This window comes from Pezoporus wallicus, unplaced genomic scaffold, assembly GCF_028554395.1.
Source record: "Pezoporus wallicus isolate ANWC-B61680 ecotype Strahan unplaced genomic scaffold, APGP_CSIRO_Pwel_v1 contig_3952, whole genome shotgun sequence".
NCBI lineage: Eukaryota > Metazoa > Chordata > Aves > Psittaciformes > Psittacidae > Pezoporus > Pezoporus wallicus.
The window spans coordinates 6120676-6140926 of record NW_026635034.1 but is presented as its reverse complement, the minus strand read 5'-3'; the positions used below and the strand labels follow the sequence as shown (position 1 = coordinate 6140926).

The 20251-nt window shown below is 40.7% G+C and overlaps 1 protein-coding gene across 1 annotated transcript in view; it reads left to right on the top strand.

The window, feature by feature from the left end:
• The window catches only part of SH3GL3 (SH3 domain containing GRB2 like 3, endophilin A3), a 49707-nt gene that overhangs the window by 27252 nt on the left and 2204 nt on the right, over nt 1-20251 (top strand). Inside the window, exons 2-8 of the mRNA XM_057430599.1 lie at nt 7564-7632; nt 8897-8969; nt 10004-10147; nt 11629-11762; nt 13185-13343; nt 16089-16192; nt 17419-17546. Coding sequence (XP_057286582.1) covers nt 7564-7632; nt 8897-8969; nt 10004-10147; nt 11629-11762; nt 13185-13343; nt 16089-16192; nt 17419-17546 — 811 coding nt within the window. The remainder of the gene's footprint in view (nt 1-7563; nt 7633-8896; nt 8970-10003; nt 10148-11628; nt 11763-13184; nt 13344-16088; nt 16193-17418; nt 17547-20251) is intronic.

Below are 20251 nucleotides of genomic sequence, written 5' to 3'. Positions count from 1 at the left end.
CTGAAACCAACTTTGTAGTAGACCCTGTATTTATTTTGTGGGGCAGAATAAACCTTTTTTTTCTTTCAAGTACATCAGAGCAAGGATATTTTAGTTTTCTTTGAAAACACAATGTACTGAGGCAACCAAAGAGTTCTTGCCATCATTTAGTGTTTAACCTCTAAAATTGAAGGCTTGGATTTTCTCCAGAGCATTAGGATGGTATGAGTTGTGTCACTATAATTATAAGAACAGCTTCAAGTACTGGCACATGTTTATAATTTGACTTTTTTCCGTCGCCGTTGTATTTTTTTTCACAGAGTTTGAGAAAAATCTATTTTTAGGTATATATTACCCATTTTGATTTGCAGATGATTTTCCACTTGTACTAGCTCTGATGTCTTTGTCTCTGCATGGCCCTGGGCCCCTTCATGGGGCATTCTTAGTGCGGGAAGAGAGACCTGAGGATTCTGCTATTCTCATACCTGATTGGTTTCAGCATCCTCTGCAGCTGTTCTGAGGACCAAGTGCTGTGTTTCTTTAGTCTTTGTTTAGATCTGCACGTTTGAAAATGTGCATCTTAGTTTAGTTTCTCAGTGAGAGGCACTTTTCCTTCTGAGCGCTCAGACCTTCAGTAGATCTCTAGAAGTCAGTCGCAAGGGTATGTATAAGCTGCCCCTTCCTTTTGGACGGTCAATAATGCAGAATATTCTTTCTTTCAAGAATATTTTTTTTTAATCACAGTGGCAAACTTTGTGCCAATGGCTTCGCCAGTATGTACTCCTTTATGTTATTAAAAATGTGCTAAGGTGAAAGACATTGAGTAAGCTATACTGTAGATTTAAGTTCTTGGTAGTCTGTGCTACATGAACTAGTAGTAACTTTTTTCTTGAGTGTGGAAATTAGCAATCTATATGAAGTATAGCAGTCAGGAAAAAGGAAAAAAGAGGTAATATGCATAGCATTGTAGTAGAATGTAGAAGCACTAAACAGGGAATTGCAGATATTTGAAGTAAAGCTACTTTTGATCAGGCTGGCGTCTTGGCTCTCTAAATCTGATGGAGCATTCTGGAAAAGGACAAAACAGAAAACCTTTCTCTCCTCTCAGGAGGTTGAGCACTGGAAGGAAATTCTGCTTTAGCCAGAAGACATCTTGCCAGCCACCTTATTCTTTCCATTGTTTATGATAGGCTTTAATAAGATTCTGCAGAAAGCTATTAGTATTGTCACATTGCATTAAATCCTCTATGCATAATAATTTTAACACCAAACGAAACAATTACATGGCTGCAGGGCAATAGCTGGAATTTTTAATGATTTATTAAGAGAAGCGTAACTATTATGTGTTAACCATACTGGAATGTAGTATTTTGTACCAAGTACTGTATTTAAAGATATATCTTAATGTATTTGTGCGGCTTGGCCCAGTTACATGTTTCTGTGGGAAATGTAGCCATATAGTTATATTATTTCCTGGCTTGCTATGTGTTAAATTTGGGATGAATCTATTAGTTTTCCCAGTTGATTGCTTACTTCCTTTTTAGAGAGAGGGACATAAATCCAAAGTATTTTCATAGTTTTCTAAAATCTAGGGTTTGCCTCATGGCCTTGACAGTGTGCATATTTATGACAAATGTTGTAATTTTCCATCCTATTAAAATTTCAACAGATAATTTCAGCAGATACTCCTTCAGAACAAAGTTAATGCTGTTACTTGGTGTAGAGTCATTAAAAGCTCTTAAGTCTTTAATAGAATATAATACCTTTCATTCAGTCATTAAACAGCATATGAGGATTTCTTGGTCAGTTATGTGCAAGAGAGTATTTCCCAGCCAGTTAAGGACTTCTTCAGCTCCGCTTGTTTCAACAGTAGCTGAAAACCAACAAAAACCCTGTGATGGTTCAATCCTAGTTAATGACTGTTGCAAGGGAAAGGCAAAACAAGTGAAACAGAAGGTCAGAGCATGTGTGCAAGTATTGGCTGGCAAAAATCCTATTGACTTGTGTTATAAAATACCCAGAGGATATATTAAAAAAAAAAATAGGGTAATTGTTTTGAGAGTTTTATCAGCTCTCTGTTGATCTGGGATATTTTTGGCAGTCCCTCATGTTCAGTAACCTTCTTTAGTGAAATATGAAAAAGCACTGTAATTTAGTGGATATGTTGTACAAAACATTTAGTAAAAGCATTTTCCTCAAGCTTTTTTTTTTTAATAATCCATATGAGTATGGAGCAATGTACTTTTCCTGTGCAATAAGAAGGATAAATCATACCATACTTAGAATAAAAGTACTGGAAAATTACATGAAAGCTTGAGGCTTTTATATTTTAGAGTTTTGGAGAGCTGTAAATTTTAGATGAAACTGTAGACAGTTCATGTGCTGCGTTCATGCTTCGTTACGACAGAGCAAATTAAAAGAAAACAACATTATCTGAAAGAAATTAGAGTAACAAAGAACTCATGGGAGAACAAAATCTCAGTATTAGGTTAATAGAAAAAGTGTTTTCTCAGAGAATTTATAGGAACGTAAATTCCTCAGCAGGTAAATACTGAGTCTTTTACACCATATAACAAAATTGCAGTTTGCATGTCGAACAGTAGTTGGATATACACAGTTTGAATAGAAATCACCATATCTGGAGGGGTTTCTTCCAAAACCTATTTGTTTGTTTGTTTGTTTTTCCCTGATTTGTCTTCCTAGAAGATTCCGTATAAGCCCACCAGAGACTTTTAGATTGTCTATAATACATAATATCAATGTTTTCATATTTACATAACAGCATATTTAGTTTTTCAGTATTAAAAAGAACAGTAGGCTCTAGGAAGTAGTTACAAGCAAGGAGTGTTTGTGTACAAACTGTCGTGTTTACCTAGGCAAAAAGTTCTAGTGTCTAGAGCAAGCCAGTCTTGCAATAAAAGGTAATTTATTGTATATAGCTACAAATGAGAGCTGATAATACAATGCCTGATTTAAAAGTGTTTGCATGTTTAAGGATTATTTTTTCAGCCCAGTAAGTCTAACACACTCTAAGTGTGATGGAAGGAGTTGCACAGACATGTGAGATGAAGAAATCTTTCTCATTTCACAGCTATTCTCTTGGTGCAGATTTTGGTAATGAGGAAACCCCATTAGCTCCACCAGAAGTATGACTAATTAATGGCTTTAGCTTCCAACCTGGCAGTGGATTAGTAAGGTAGTGGTGGCCACCATGGTAGGAACTGGATTTTTTTCAGTGCCCCAAATTCTGGCTCTGGCCCTATCTAGTGAAAAGGTCCTGAACCCAGCTTCTGAATTTGGAGATAAAGGATTCTTCCTGTACAAGCAATTCCAAGCTCCCTTGGAGTATATGTCTTGTGTGATGGTAGCAATTTTGCATTCGCTTAGCTGACGTGTAAAAACTGATATTGCCACCTAAGTACACAACCCCACAGTTAGCCACGCTGCTGTTAAAGTTCAAAGCATTTAGCAGCTTAATCTAATGCATGTAAATGATGCTCAGCAAACAGTCAAATAGAGATCTAAACCTCAGCAGCTGTTTCCTTTGTGCATCCATTTTCAATAATTAATTGGGTATCCTATGACTTTTATTGAGAGTGGTGATGCTAGTTTTACAACTCCTAAATTCAGTATGATCAGAACAAAAGCTTTTGTGTTCCTAAATTTGGGAATAGTAAAGCTGATCCTGATTATACCAACATGAAATAAGCTCTAGTAGTGTAAAACTTAATGACAGCCATTAGAACTTTATACCAGCTTTTACTGTCAGGAGCATAGTCAGCCTATAAACTCTAAGGAATCGTACTTTACGGTATCTCTGAGCCAGGAGGTAGTCTCCTCTTTCAAAGGAAATTAGAGCTCAGAGTAAATGTCATTGAAGAAGTGTCTCCTTGGGCTAGAAATTGCAGTGTCATTAATGTTTCATAGAATCAGGGAATGGTTTGGGTTAGAAGGGACCTTAAGGTCATCTAGTTCCAACCCCCTGCCGTAGGCAGGGACACTTCACAGTAGGCCGTGTTGCCCAAGGCTCTGTCCAGCCTGGCTGTGAACACTGCCAAGGATGAAGCATTTACCACTTCCTTGGGCAACCTGTTCCAGCGCCTCACCACCCTCACAGTAAAGAACTTCCTTATTATCTAACCTGAGTTTCCCCTGTTAAAACCCATTATCACTTGTCCTACTGCTCCAGTCCCTGATGAAGAGTCCCTCCCCAGCATCCCTATTGGCCCCCTTCAGATACTGGAAGGCTGCTATGAGGTCTCCACGCAGCCTTCTCTTCTCCAGGCTGAACAGCCCCAATTTTCTCAGTCCATCTTCATACAGGAGGTGCTCCAGTCCCCTGATCATCCCTGTGGCGCTCCTTTAGACTTGCTCCAACAGCTCATTGTCCCTCTTATGTTGAGGACTCCAGAACTACACACAGTACTCCAAGTGAGGTCTCACGAGAGCAGAGTTAGTGGGGCAGGATCCCCTCCCTTGACCTTCTGGTCACGCTTCTTTCAATGCAGCCCAGGATACGGTTTGCACAGAACCAGGGAAGCATGTGAACAAACTTTTGGTTATGGTCACTGGTTCTGCTCCTAGGTGTGGGTGTGTGTTAGGTTTTCTGTATGAAACGGTGTCTGCAGATCCTGTGGCCGGCTCTATGGAGTTGCATCCATATGTCACTGTAAATATGGAATTGGAATTGGAGTCAGGTGTTACTCTGCAGAGCTGTTTTGTAGCCAGTTGGCCTCCAGCCTTTACTATTGCATAGGGATATTCCACTGCAGGTGCATTTGTGTTTGAGCTTTATGAAGTTCCTGTCAGCCCATTTTTTTCCCCAGCCTGTCAAGGCCCTTCTGAGGTGCGGCCCCACCATCCGGTGTATCAGCTGTGCTCCCCAAGCTGGTGTCTTCCAGGCTGTCAGGGAGTGTACTCTGTGCTGTCATCCAAGTTAATTAACTTACTCCACTATTGTCTGCAAATGGTAGGTGCAGAATCTCTCTCTCCGAAAGCTGATGTGTAGAAGTTTGGGTTGTCTGTGACCTTCTGTATGTACATTAGATGCTTTTCTTACTCCCTTCTGCTTCAGGGAGTCCAGTGATCCCCTTGCAAGGAGTGACTCAGTGTTGCTGCAAACAGTTTCTCCCTCTGAGTAGGATCACATTTTACCCATTCCAAACACAGTGAAGAGTGTGGCAACATTTCAGAAGAGAAACCGAAGCTAAACATGGGCGGCAGTGTTGGAGCAGATATGCAGAGAGGCTGAGCAGGCTGCAGCCCAGTCTGTTGGCATTGGGAGTGCACCAGCCAAGTGCAAATGCCTGGATTAGCAGCTGCAATCCTGGCAAAACCAATGGCAACACCAGAGTAAGCCTCAGGTTTAGGCTGTTACTCAAGGGAGGTGTGTATGACCATGTATGGCCATCAGTAAGCCAGGGAGAGCTAAGGGATGCTAATGCATAAATAGTGTGTGCCAAATGATATTTACTGAAAGCATATCAACTTACAGGGTATCTGATGAGAAACTGTATTTTTTAAGTGTATCTTCAGCCTTCCAGTGAGTTAGTGGAGGTTTTTTCCTCTCTGGCATTACTGTTAGTGTGTGAACTTTCTACTCACCCACTTGTGTTTCTCGTTATAACATTCAGATCTATTCTTTCTAAGTGTGGGACATTTCGTTATTTTAGTCATTTGGTGCAGTGATTTATTATCAATTATGTTTTCACAGTTGAGCAATCATGTTACTTCATTTCATTTATACTTCGCCAACATATAAATGGATTATGCGTAATGAGTTGCTACTGAATGTGAATTTTGCAACTTCAGCCTGAGAAGGACAATTCCCCTGCTGCACTCAGCCTTGAAAAGGGATCACCATGAGAGGTTTCAGGAAACCACAGATCTGTTCATTGCCTGCTGGAGAAAGAAAACACATGTGAGACTGTGGAAAATGGCATTGATTATTTTAGGAATTAACGTTGCACAGGAAGGAGACGTTAGCTGCCAGTGTAAAAAGAAGCTGCACGATTTCTGATAGGCAGCTTTTCATGTACCTTCGTCCATCTGTGCTCAAGGACCCCTCAGATGTGCTTGGGCAGTGTCTCCCAGGTTGCTTTTCTGCTGTGATGTGTTAGAGCAGCAAGGTGATGACCCACAGGAGCTCACTGGTACTTGAGCTTCTCCATCTCTGTTTTATCTGCTTTTGTGCTTGTTCTGTCAGTGCTCTGGAAGAGAAATAATCTTGACAAGTTTGTGGGCTGCTTGGCACATTAAGCATAAAGATTGCAAATCCTACCATAAAGCCGATAGAAATAATTAGCAGGATGGTTCTCTTTGAACTCATGCTTTCCCTGAAGCAGGTCTGTTCTTTTGCTGTGTGGTAGCAGTGGTATTGATGCAAGGTCAGCTGCCACTGAGCTCCCGGCTCTGCTTTCATCAGCTCATCACTGTTTTTTTGGCAGGATAGTGTGCTCCCTCCACACCTGCGTGGTGCAGGCTGTGACTGAGAAGAGGGAAGCATTGCACTGCAAGGAGCCGTGGCCCATTTTCAGGTTATGCAAGTCTCCCAGGCCCTTTTAGCTCAGTGAGATGAATCCCCTTTTAGAAGGTGCTGAGAAGCAATAAAATGCTTTGTCGGGACAGGTTTGGGAAGTACCAGAAGTCAGTGAGCTAGGCCTGGAATTTTACATTATCTTGTGATAGATTAAGTGATAAAAGTCAATTAAAATGAAAAATTCATACTATTTCTGTAGGAATTATGCTAGGAATTTAATGTTTGCTAAATGTGTGTGAAACCACTTCTGCCGCAGTGGAATGATGCTTTCAGAGGCTGCTTCATGATGGGTGAGGATCTGGCTCTCTTTGTGCTGTTGCAGTGCAGGTACTGTGCACTGCAAGAAGCAAATAGCTGAGTTCTGCTCGAGTGTTTATTCCCAGCCATGATTTACTCAGTGAGGACCAAGCTAAGGTCTGACAGCCTGGAGCTGTTACACAAAAGCTGAATAACATTTCAGCCATTTTAGGATGGTTTGCTGAAACCCTCTGTTTAAACCTGGTGCTTTGAGGTTTTGAAGAATGCATGGCATTTTTGTTTTCAGCATCATAAAGATGCTCAGTCACTCAGGTGGGTCACCGTGCAGCATTTTTCACAGTTCTATTCCTTGTACAGAACTGCACACAACTCCCAGCTGTAGGAATGGGAGTTGTATCCCTGAACTCAATGGCGTATGCAGCCAGAAGGTACTCAGAAATACAGAGCTGGAGGGACATACCTGAAAGGAATACTCTGGATTTACCTGCAGTCAGACTCCTGTCCATATGACTGAAGTCTGCAGTGAAGGTCATGCCTTTACAGTACAAACCTTTTAAGCCTGAGAAATCATTTTTTGCTTGCCTGTTGTGAATTCCTATCAGGTATCTCTGTCTCTCTTGAAATGAGTGCTTCACTTCTAAGACTAAGGTAACTCTTGTGCTGTTGCCTCAGACGATTGCTGCATATGTTCTAATCTGGAGTAAATTCTGTGATTTAGAAATATTTATTCTGCAGTTAAGTAATCATGCAATTTATTTTTTTTTTTTGTTAAATTTATCTTTTTACAGTTGTTCAGTGAAAAAATAAGTGGAGCAGAAGGAACAAAGTTAGATGAAGAATTTCAAGAGATGGAAAGGGTAAGGAAGTAACTTTGTTTTTTAATAATAAACTATTGCAGAATCAAAAACATATCAAGTGATAGAGTGGTATTGTAGATTTACCTGGAAGGGAAACCCCACCACAGGCTTCCAAACAGAAACGTGTAAGTGCAGATTTGTTCTCGAGCCTTGTCAACTCAGCTGCGGGGAGAAGAGGCACCCACAAGGGCTGATTGAGCAGAGGAAGCAGGTTCCACTGCATCTCTTGACAGTGAAGAGAAACTCCTTCAGGAATGGTGCAGAGCATCGGGAGGGACCTCTCTTCTTTGCGTGGGAGATCGGAGAGAGAGAAGTCTTCAGTGTTTAGTGAGTCTTTAAATATCACGAAGCCTTCCCATCTGATACTATTCATGATAAAAATCTATTCTCAGAGTCACATTTTCTCTTGATACAGAATTAGATTTCTTAGTTTAAATCCATGTTCAGAAACTTACATGACTTGTGGAAATTGAGATGTTTGCTATCCACTTACTAATTGTGTTGCAAAATAAACATTATTGCTCATTTCTGCTTTTTCAGGTTTTATGGGCTTTTTCTTTTGATTGTCCTTTCTGTGTATTTTTTAATGCTCTTCATAGACCTAGGTTACAGCTTTTATTATTGGTAGATTGAGGAAAAAGTCTTGTGTGTTTTGTTTGGGTTTGGGTTTTGTTTTTTTTCTCCAATATGCACTTCTGAATGTATGATCTAAGCAGGTTTCTACATTTCATTTTCTTCAGCTACAGAATAATTGTTTCCTTTCTCTGCATTATAAGGGGAGAAAAATCGTGTAGGCCTTCAGGGATAAAAAGGGAAACAAACCAGAAATGTGATTTTTATTGCATTTTAGAAACTATTAATGTGAGAATAGTGTGAACTACTGCTTTGAATGGTCCTGACCCCAAATCGTGAGGGATATGTTCACTCTTTTTCACCTGTGGAGAAAAGCAGTCTTGGTAACAACTGTTGGGCTGGCAGGAAAATCAGAGTTTAAGAGTGTGTAAGCAGTAGTCAAGACTGATGGACTAGAAAGGCAAGTCCACATTCTGATGTAAATCTTGCCTTTGCAGTTCTGCCTGCCAGTTAATGTTTTTTTTGGTAAAATCATGTCTTGACTATGACATGGCTATTATAAACTACAATATTTGCTCTATTTTAAATAAAGTTTCAGTATCAGCTAGAATAGTATATTATGTCTACTAAAATTGTAAACTTTCTAGTAATCAATTTGCTTTTTGCTAACTGTGTTACTTTCCTTTTTCAGAAAATTGATGTTACAAATAAAGCTGTAACAGAACTTCTGTCCAAATCCACAGAGTATCTTCAGCCAAATCCAGGTAGGATAGGAACAATAGCTGTTAGATTTCTCTGAACATTGTCTTCTTACTTGGAAATTAATCGTAGGTAAATAGAAGCTAATTAGGTCATCATTGTGAGGTTTTTGGGTGTCATAGAGAGCTTTACCTGCGTGTGCAATGAAGTTACGACATTTATAGGTGGTAAGGTTGATCTGGGATACATTCAACTTGCAGCATACCGTGCGTGTGTAGGTTGTGCATGCATGACATGTTGTGGACAGCTTGGGCCTGGGGTACACCCGTGTGTTCATATTTGTGCTGGATTTCCAGCAGTGGGATATAGATTCCTAAAGCAAAGAGAATGCCAACATATTTTAGCAGAGACATAAAACTGCTGTTGTGAATTTAACTCATAGGCTGCTGCCGTTGGAGGCACTGGGGGCTATACTACCATGGGGAAGAGGGCTGTTACATGCTTGCCAGGTATTCAAATGAGGTTTTGGATTTTCTGGACACTGCTAGGTCTCAGTGGATTTTGGATCATCAGTTAACAGAGGTTTATCAAATCTTGTTTTAAGAAACAAGAAATGTGGCACATTTCCATTTGCAGTCAGTCACAAAGTTTATCTGTTATGACCTTGATTTGCTCTCCAAACTATCTGTTAGTCATCCACACCAGTGATTTTGGAGATAGCCATCTCTTGGGGGTACCTTTGGAGATGCACACCCCTGAAGAAGTTTAACGGGTTGTATTTTCATATGGATGGTAGGCTTCAGTCCTTTACCAATGTCCAGACGGCATGTTCAAGATGAAGCTAGTCACTGTGGTCCACAGGAATGCCCAGCCCATGTCTGCTACTGTGTTGAAGAGGCTGTTGAGTGACCATAGTAAGGAGTAGATTGGAAAAACTCTTCAAGAACAAATGCGTGGTTTTGTCCTGATACATGCAAGATAACAATAAATTAATTTTCACCTTTGCTTGTTAAATGATTTATTGCTTTAAATACATTAGTTTAAAATTGATTTTATAACTGTTTTTGGTTTGTTTGGGTTTTTTTTATGTCTTTCTTAGCATACAGAGCCAAGCTGGGAATGCTGAACACTATGTCAAAGATCAGAGGACAAGTTAAAACTACAGGCTATCCCCAGACAGAGGGACTCCTAGGAGACTGCATGATACGGTATGGCAGAGAGCTTGGCGATGATTCTATGTTTGGTGAGTTTGTGTATCTCCTCTGTGAATATTTCAGCATGAAGTTCTTTGCAGAATATTACTCAGTGACATAACCTATGTAAATAGCTATTACAGGTAAGAGGGAAAGTTAAGTACTGTGATCAGGGGGTGATTGATATAATTAACAAAACGCTGCTGCATATTTGTCCCCCTCTTTTGCTGGTGGATTTCATAACACTATTACTGATGCTGTCTGATGATTCATATTATTACCATGACCTTTTTAGTTTCTAAGTTGCCATACCTAAATAATTCAAGATGATTCTTAGATGTACTATATTTCTTTTAACCTTTAACTAAAAATGATTCTGTGCTTTGGAGTAGTGCATCTTAAAAACGTATTTTCTTGCTTTCATGAAAATGCACTCTAGCTTGGCCATGCTGCAATTCTCAAGCTATGCTGGCACTTCACAGCCAAAATCTTGATAGAGGCCTTGCTTGCTGAGCATGCAGTGTGTGGGCTTGACTGGAATGAGTTTGAAGAATTGTCAGAGAACTACTAAGTGGCTGCTTTTTGATATGGCTGGGTTTAAGAGAGAATCGAGGAGAAAGACATGAGGAAAGGAGAATCCTGGTTTGGTGGAAAAGAGAGGTACAGGCCTCAAAGAGAGTGTTATGGGCTGGGACTACATGCAGAAGCCAATACAAAACTGGCTGGCTTTGTTATGTGCTGTTTTTTATATCTGCAGTTTTACACACAGTGGTTGCCTTGAAATAGTAACAGCTATGTAGGAGTGTGGACCTTGCACTTGAATACAAGTAGGTGCTTCATAGGGAAAGGTGCTGCTGAAAGCCAAAGACTCACTTATTCTCACGAAGAGTGAAGTGGCACAAGTCATCTGTAAGCTGGATGCATTTGTGCATTTTGCAAATGCAGTGGGGATACTAAATCAAACTAGGAAAGTGGAAAGAACATTTCAAACACTCTCCTGCCTGCTGATGCTCACATGCTTAATAAGGTATACAGATATGTTAAATAGGTGGTTTTAAAGAAGCACCAATGATTTTTGCCAAAAGGAGGTTTGGAAAAAATGCATGCTGTGTGGTAGGAAGCTGTGAAACAGGATTTTTGTGCTTAAAAACTTGAGTAAGCTTTTTGTGTATTTAATAATATCACTATAAAGTTGTACAAATTAATCAGCTTGGTTTGCAGTTCTCAAAGTGGAGGAGGTTTGCAACCTATGCAAATACAGTAGGGAAAATAGTATTACTTTTTTTTGCTGATGCCCTTTGGGGAGGGGAAAAAAGTTACTTTGGAAGGGAAATTCTTCAGTCCTAGTTTTCTGCAGGGGACAAGCACGGGGACAATGCAAGTGAAGCAGGTACATAGCTTGCATTACTTTTTTTTTCTCTTCAAGGGCCCGCAGCAGATACAAAGATACCTATTTGAAATAACTGTTTCATAAGACACATTTTCTGGTTTTACATGTATTGAGATGTAAGTAGCATATTCTTTGCCATAGGCCTTGCTCTGCTGGATGCTGGTGAGAGCATGAAGCAAATGGCAGAGGTGAAGGACTCACTTGATATTAATGTCAAACAAAATTTTATTGATCCTCTACAGTTACTGCAAGACAAAGATTTAAAAGAAATTGGGGTAAGTTTTCCAAGGTAAAGCTTGGTATTGACTTATCAATAATCAGAGTCAGTCAGACTCTAGTTCCCTGAGATATTTTTCTTGAAAGCAATAAGGTGAATAAATTTCAGTGCATTTAAGTTTGTCTCTTTAGCAAAACAGTGATGAAATCTGCTTTAAAGCAAAGCCTGGCTATTTCCCAGGTATCTAACTTACTCAATTTGCTGTATTGCTTGTACGTTCAGTACAAGGAGGATAGTGGAGAAAATGATGTTCTTTATTTTTATGCTATTATATTTTAAACATTTTTATTAATTTTTATGAGCACGTGAGTGGGTTGTGATTCTTATGAACATGAGTGGGCTGTGATTTACTGCAGCTGATTATCCTGTCTTGCCACCTCTGTCAGCCTAAAGCTGTTTATGACAGAGGATGAATAGAGCTATTGAAAATGGCTATTCAGGGCAATCACAGAATGATCTGAAAAATGCCATAAAATGATGAAGTGCCATATGCCACTATAGGAAAAATACATAAAGCTGAGGAACACATTTTTAACCTTTAGAGTTCAGTTTTTCAGTGCGTTTGTTTACAATGTGCCAATTCAAAGAAAACCAGGCAGTCTTTGCCTGAGTTTGTTGATTCCAATAGACTTGGGTAATAAGCAAGTGAAAACCCTGATGAAATGCAGAAATTAAAGTTATTTTTTTGTTTACAGATAAATGGCTGTGGAAAGCATAGCAAAAAAGATACTAACAATGTCTTGATATCTCTAGCTGTCTCCTATGACACATAACTGTTTTCAGTTGTAGTTCTTCTGAACCGATGAAAGAAATGGGTCGATGTTAGCTTTAATGAGTGTTTTGTATCGTCACTTTGAGTCCATTCTGTAAGACTGCCAGCAAAATGATTTTTGGCAACAGAAAAGCTTGTCTAGTTACATCAGATAGAAGTGTCAGATTGGCACCTAACAAAGGAATAGAAGATTTGTTGTAGTACTGCCTATGGAATTAGAGAGGAAAATAACCCTTTAACTTTTAGCTGTTGTATTGCAAGTAATCCAAGAGGCAGAATTGAATTAAATGAAGCATATGGGGCCACACACATATTTAGATTGGATCCTGCTTCTCATTTAGAGAATCTGAGGCGTTGCACATTTAGAGAAGTCCATGAGTTGGATGCCCAAGTTCAGCAAATCAAGATAGCCAATTCCCCAAGTGTTCACAGACAGATGGTTATTGAAAATGTCATTTATAGACACAGTCCTAGACTTACCTGAGGCAGCCTTAGATCAAAGGGATGGACTGTAATCTCTGAGATATGCAAGGATAGTATATCTTCAATGCTGTATATATTTGCATTCATAACTGAAATTTCCTTAAATAATGTGTTTGTTTGGACTTGTCCCATTTGGAACTTTTCAAAATTTTCTGTCTTACTTAGCATCACTTGAAGAAACTAGAAGGACGCCGTTTGGATTACGATTATAAGAAGAAGCGTTTTGGAAAGATACCAGATGAAGAAGTTAAGCAAGCAGTAGAAAAGTTTGAAGAGTCAAAGGAACTGGCTGAAAGAAGCATGTTCAATTTCTTAGAAAATGATGTAAGTCTGTCCTGCATTTTTGTTTGCTGCAGTACATCCAGCAGGGCAATGTGTGTGGGATTGGATAAAGCCTGTCCCATCCTTCATACGAGGTAAGGTCTGAAAGCAGAAAGTGTGCCTCTTTGCTCTTTTAATCTCTGTCAGAAAGAACATAATGCACAGCAGTAAATGGGAGAACTCAAGAACTCGGGAATTTCTCCTGGAGATGTAATGGCTCAGAAAAGGTTGTCACAGAGGCCTTAAGTAGTTTTATAATCCATGAGCAATGAACTGTCTGAGAGTAGAACACAGTTTGATCATGGGAGGGAGAAGGTTGGGAAATTAACGTAGTCATAGACCTGCTGCTGAAACTATGAGCAAGGCTATGTACCCTGCACTTTCTGAGCTGCAGCTCACTTACAGTCAAAACTTTGCTGCTGATCTGAAGTGTCTGAAATATTTCACTTGTGAAAATCATTATCATTACTATTTGGCTCAGAAAATTACTCCATGGAGTTGATCTGTGGTGTGGGCTCAGGTGCCTGGACTTTGGCTCAGAGTCCAAGTCCATCATGAGATTTTCTAAGGAGTGGCTGTGGTCGTTCCTGGTAATCCTCTCTCCTCTCCACACACGGAGGAATAGCAGGATATGGTTTCTCCTGTGTAAAGAGAACTGTGATCAAAGAATCAAAGAGAACTGGACCTGTTTGGGCCTATTCCATGGTTTTCCCTTCCCCTGTATGTGCAGTATCACAGAAAACAAACTAAGTTGTGCTGTTTTCTGTGAGCAAACTGCAACAAGGGGGAGCCATTAGTGGGAATATTTAACTGCAAGCAACTTCTCCCTCTATGTGCAACTGTGTCATGGCCAGTTATAAACTGGCCTGTAGCTCTGGAGCCGTTAGTGGGTGGAACATGTTTCTAACAGCGGGTTCTAGAACAGTTTGAATCTTCTACCATTGCAAGTTACATGAGGGCAGCACATTGTTCCACTCTAGGCCTCCATCAGTTGCCTGGTTGCAGTGATTTATAATTCTGGCTTGCATAAGCAGCTGAGAAATGTTTCAGAGAGAGTTTATCATTAGGCAAATGCAAACTGAGCACCAAACTGAGGATAAACCAGTGTATGGATTAAAATGGTTTAGTTGGGTCACTGGACAGATGAGTTATACTTTCTAGTATAACTAATTGTACCATTTGGGGGGGATGAACTGGATGTCCCTTTGGTGTTTTCCCCATACTCACTTTCTGTTGTGTCCCTTTGAAGAAAACTCTGTGCTCCTACCCGTCTGTATTCCATGCTGACCTGGTCTGTCTGTCCTCATTCTTCTCATTACAGCCTTGCTGCCTAACCCCAGTTTGTCCAACTGGGTCTGCAGAGATCTTAACTGCTTCCTTCCTATCCTTGCCAGTTCTCCACGTCTCCCTTTCTTTGTCTCTTTGCCCTGCAGTGTCTGTGCTCTGAGCTCTGGTTCCCAGCCACCTTGCCAGGTGCCTTTCCCAGGCTCAGTCCTGATCCACATCTCTTTCTCAGGTTTTTGCAGAGCTAGTTCCAGACCTCCCATGAAGACACTGTTGCATACACTTCTTATCAGATCCATCTTCCTGCCTTTCCCACTCAGCCAGTCCCAGGCTCCTCTTGTGAAGTGGCGTTTAGTCCCTCAGGTTTCTCTGGCTCCTTCCCAGTGTCTCTTTCTTCTGTCTTCTCCTAATCCACAATTCCATGTCCCTCCTGGCTTTTAGTATCTTCTTTGGACAGTCCTTGTCTGTCCGTTTTCTCTGACCACCCCATCCAGACCCCAGGCGCTTTGTGCATCGTCCTCAGCTGGTTTACATTACTCTCTTCTGACTGTGATGGAATTATATCAGCTGTTGATTTGGTTCTGTGCGTTTCATTTCTGGATGCTATGTGACAGTGTTTGGCTCTCGGAGTCCTGGCAGAATTAACACAGAATTGCCATGGGTCCATAAAACATTTGCAGGCATTTTACTTGGATATCTTATTGTGATCCAGTGTCTGGAGATATGATGGAATGGAAACATGTTAGACTTCCTGGGCTCTGTCTTCTTAATGTTGTCTTAAAAGAAAAGGACAAAAAAATATGTTACTGCACCATCCCCAGTACAGCTTGAACTTTTCAGTTTGTGTGAGGGGAATAAGATTATTTGTTACCTCATAACTGAAAATATTTTGATTTCTCCTTCACATTCTCTCTTTCCTCGGCATTCATATTTTTGAATGATTGGCTGATACTTTTCAAATCCAAGTAGATAAATCATGTTTCATTTATTGGTTTATAAATGCTGCCATCTAGTGAGGTAAGTCCAAATCATTTCAGAGCCATAGTTTGTAAACATTGCTAATAAACACTAATAGGTCTGAGTCATAAGAGCTCTCGGAGTGTAATTTCTTCCAACATTGCTGATCAGAAAAGCCCCACTTTCACCTGCTAAGGGGTCATGTCCTTTTAAATGTTTCAGGTTTGGGTGTTGACAGACAGCTGGCTTGGAAGTTGAAAGCAGAGGGGATTTGCACATTGTGAAAGGAAATGACTCAAGGACCCAGCCCTGAGTTAGTGAACTAGAAGTTACACCTCAGTTTTGTTCAGTTTCCAACTGGCAATTTCTTTGATAGAATCACATATGCTCTTTTTCAATAGCCTCCAGAAGGTATCATGGTCTTCTGAGAATACTAGGTCTGTTTGTTTATCCTTCAGCTAAATGTACTGCAGGTTCCTTACAGCTATTTTCCTTTCTGTATTTCAGGTAGAACAAGTTAGCCAGTTGGCTGTGTTCGTAGAAGCAGCCCTAGATTACCATAAACAATCCACAGAAATTTTGGAGGATCTGCAGAACAAGCTGCAAAACCGGTGAGACTGAACCCATCCAAGAATTTTGGACCTTTTTTGTAGCTGAGGCTCATGAATATGAGAAGTCACTGAAGCAACAGATCTTGTAGCACCATCTCACAGATGCACGTTTGCTGTGTTCTGTGCCTTATTGGACTTCATTGTATTAAATCGTTGCCACCTGGCAACCTCTTGTTGCACTGTGAGCCTTTAATGTAATGCAGAACTTGCCCAGAAAGCTTTGAGTGTGTGCAAAATCTCTCTCTCACATCTGTGGAGGTTAATCAGGACAGCCTCCGTTTGTTTGTGAGTTTATTTAAACTTGCATACTTCGAGATGTGTTTTGGAGGCTTTGCTGGGGAGTTGGCCTATTTTCAGTGTGATTGAGGGGTATAACAAAATTCTGCCAGCAGAGTAAGGAAATAGCCAGCTGGCGAGGAACATAGCTGTGGTGTAGTGCACTTATGAAAGTCCCAGATACTTGGTGTCATCCTAACAGAAGAGGAGAAAATACTGTTGTCATCAACTTGTTACACTTGGTGAGCAAGAGACCTAAATGACTTGTGTCACCACAGTGTAGGCTAACATAACAGTTGTGGAGCCAAGATAACCATTTGTGGCATTCCTGGTATCAGAGTGGATGTGGTGGCTCTGAGTATTAGCATAGGGATTAGCGTAAGTGTAGCTGTGTCTGTAGATACTCTGCACCATCCATCCCAGCTGGAGGGGCTAGTGGGACACGGAGCTCTCAGCTGGGCCACATGAACATGCAGAAAGAGGTATTGAGACAGTTGTGCTGACCAAGTGGTTGTTTCCCATTTTCTCTAGTAAAAAGGCAATGTGTGAGATGCAGTCCCTGGGCCTCTGTCCTGGCTGGGTTTCTGTGTATGTCATTCACAGTTGAGCTTTCCAGAGACCTCATTCCTGGAACTTCTGCTGAACTCAGTGGCAGCTGTGGATGCTCAGCACTCCTCAAACTCAGGCTGTTAAGCTTTATGCCTCTGTCAGCAGGACCAAAGCATTAAATAAAATAGGGACTTGCTGAAATTCAAATACTGCATGAGAATTGAGCAGCTTTTAATGAATAAACCTTCCCACCCCCTACCCCAAGCGTAAGATCAAAAACAGCAGAAAGTTGCAGGCTTTTTCCCCACCTTTCAAACACCAAAGCACTGAACTTGAGTTTATGCTCTGAAATTACTTCTACCTTCAAGGTAAGTCTCTTGCCATTCTTCTCTGTGTTCCAGAATAAATGTAGCGTCTAGTCGGCCTAAACGTGAATTTAAGCCAAAGCCTGTAATAACTACAACTCTGGAAATTGGTGATAATCAGCAGCACAATGGGATTGCCTATAGTTCGTCCATAAAATCATCAGGTAAGTCTATGGCCACAGAATTAACATGTCTACGGATGTCTGTGAAATTGTTCCTCAAGATATTCCTTGTACCATGAGAACCGCGGAGCCATGAGGCATCAGTATCCATGGATCTGACTCCAGTTTGTTTCCCAGATTTGGAAATGGAATTGTGAAACAGGTTCCTCTCAACACTCTCTCACCCATCTGAAGCTGAGTTGTGGCATTCTGCTTGGTCTTCCAGGTTCTCTGCGTTGCCACTGAGGGTGGGAGGAGGGAGAGGGTGTGAGGCACTTGCAGAAAACACTTATTTCTTGCAGACAGGCACATAAGGTGGGTGTGTTCAGCACTGTCTGGAATACCTCCAGATGCTAATTTCTCTCCATGGTCTGAGACCAGAAATGATCAGTTTGGGATCTTTAGTATTAGCCATGTAAAATTCAGTGAGGTGACTCCCACCCTTACTGATTTTTATTTACATGTTTTACTGTCCCCTGAAGCATGCACTGAAATGTGTGCATTTATGAACTGAAGTACTGTTCGTACTGCTATGAACTGGGTACCTGGTGTTGTGGGAGTAGGATCCTTCCCTTTGATTAGGTTCCAGTTACACACAAAAAAAATAAAAAATACATCAGCTGTTGAAAGCCCTTGAAAGCTGTGTGAATGGTAATAATTTGTCAGGTTACACCACTCAGTGAAACAGCTTTTCCTCATCTCATGAACAGAAGTGTTTTGCCCTATCTCATTAATGGCTATAGTGCTTCACTCAGTGCTGTTGGAGTGGAAAAGAAATTAAACAACCATGAAAGAGATGAAAAGGAGAAATAGGATGTATGTAATAATTGTTGCTATGCTTGGTGTTGCTAACAGTATCAGAAAGGCCATGTATCAGGTTGTTTTCCTCCTTAAGAAGCTCTGGATGCTGTGCTTACCTCCCAGCAGGTACAACCATCAGTGACATCATTTCTCTCTTTTTCCTCTTCCTGTTTGAAAGTTATCCATATGGATTTCTGTGGCGCTGCAGAGGGGTCAATATGCCCTGCTTGTAAATTGGGAAACCTTTCTGTTCCTGTTTAAAATCAGGATCATGAAACGGATTAGATTTATGGTCTGTGACTTACAAATGTGAACCAGGCGGCTCCTTAAGCAAAACTGCTAAATGTTTTAAGGTCCCCACGTGATAGGGGGGGATAACATCATGATTATCCTCTTCTTTCATTCAGAAAACTGACCTCTTCATCCTACATGAACAAGCACTTTCATTCTTAATTTCCTCTGTTTACACATTGACCCTATCAAAATGTAGACCTTTATTTTCTCTGATACTGTCACTCAAGGTAAGTAGTGTCTTAGTACAGGAGATCCATGGAAATCAACAGGGCAGTTCAAATTACACTGTGTTACGTTCAGCACAACTACCACAGCCCAGTTCTGAGTGTTGAAATGGTTTTTCCTGTGTTTCACCATAGCTTTTCAAGTTAAGTATCAGCTTCTTGGAACAGAAATAGTATTTTCCTTTGTATGGTCCCTAACACGTGGGCATTATTTACTCCTAATGACTTATACACATTTGCAGGGCTAGATTCACAAAAACCTGGTTTTAATGTTGTGAATTATTTAGTTGCTTTGATTAAGCACAGATAAGAAATCTGTGGTTTTGTTCTAATTCAGTGTTAATCTCATTAATCAGCTGCAGCTATGAGCATCATCTGGTTCATTTCAGAGCTCTCTTTAAATGCTGCATTGCATCATGCCTTTCTTTTTGTTGGTCAGGTTTGAGTATGATATGGAGTACATGGATATGGTTGCCATGTGCTGGAATACAGCATAAGCATCTAAGTGTTTATTCACTTCAGCTGTGATGGAGAGACTTGGATTAATTATTTTAGCAAGCTTCCTGTTTGTGACTATTGCAGTGTTATTTTGCAACCATAATATACACAACATGGCATAGAAGACGGTGTAAATGCAGGTAGAGACAGTAACTCCGTTTGGGGAGAACAAACAAACCAACATTGAATAGCATTCTGGTTTCATCCTGTAACACTCCAGAAATCACAGACAGCTCCTTGCTTAATCTGGTTTTGTGCTGTCCAGGTTTGAGTGGTCTGGAGATTAATGACAAGTCATCTTTGAATGTGACAGTGAAGCCTGCCAGGTTAACTCCACAACTGGAGAAATTAAGGAGGTGTGCATGGTGCTGCAAATCAACATAAACCCTGTTTGCAGGGGAAAAAAAGAGAATGCAGTTTCTTTCGCTTAAGTCTCTGTAACAGGAAAGGATGTGTGAGTATTCAGCAGACAGGAAAAGCCGGGATCATGTCACAAATTCTGTGATGCTAAACAGTGTGTGTTGCAGCCTGTCAGACAGTGCTGCCCCCATTACCTATGTCAGGGGAGCTTTGTCTCATTGGATTATACAGTAGCAGCAGCTGCTTGACTCTAATGAAGACTTTGACTGATCCTACAGCCTGGAGTGAAACCAGTTGTACTGGCTATGACCATTATTTAAAAGCCTTTCCAGGCTGCCAAATGTTTCAGTTCTTTGGAGCTTAAAACGAACCAAATGTGATCCATCTCCTATCAGGTACCTCACTGTCAGAAATTAACTGACTTGCAAAAATAAATTAGCCCCATCGGAGCAGCTGGTGAAAGGCAAGGAACTTTGTCAGTTTTTCATAGCCTTCTGCTGTTGACAGTTCCAGTGGGCTGGTACCAGCCCT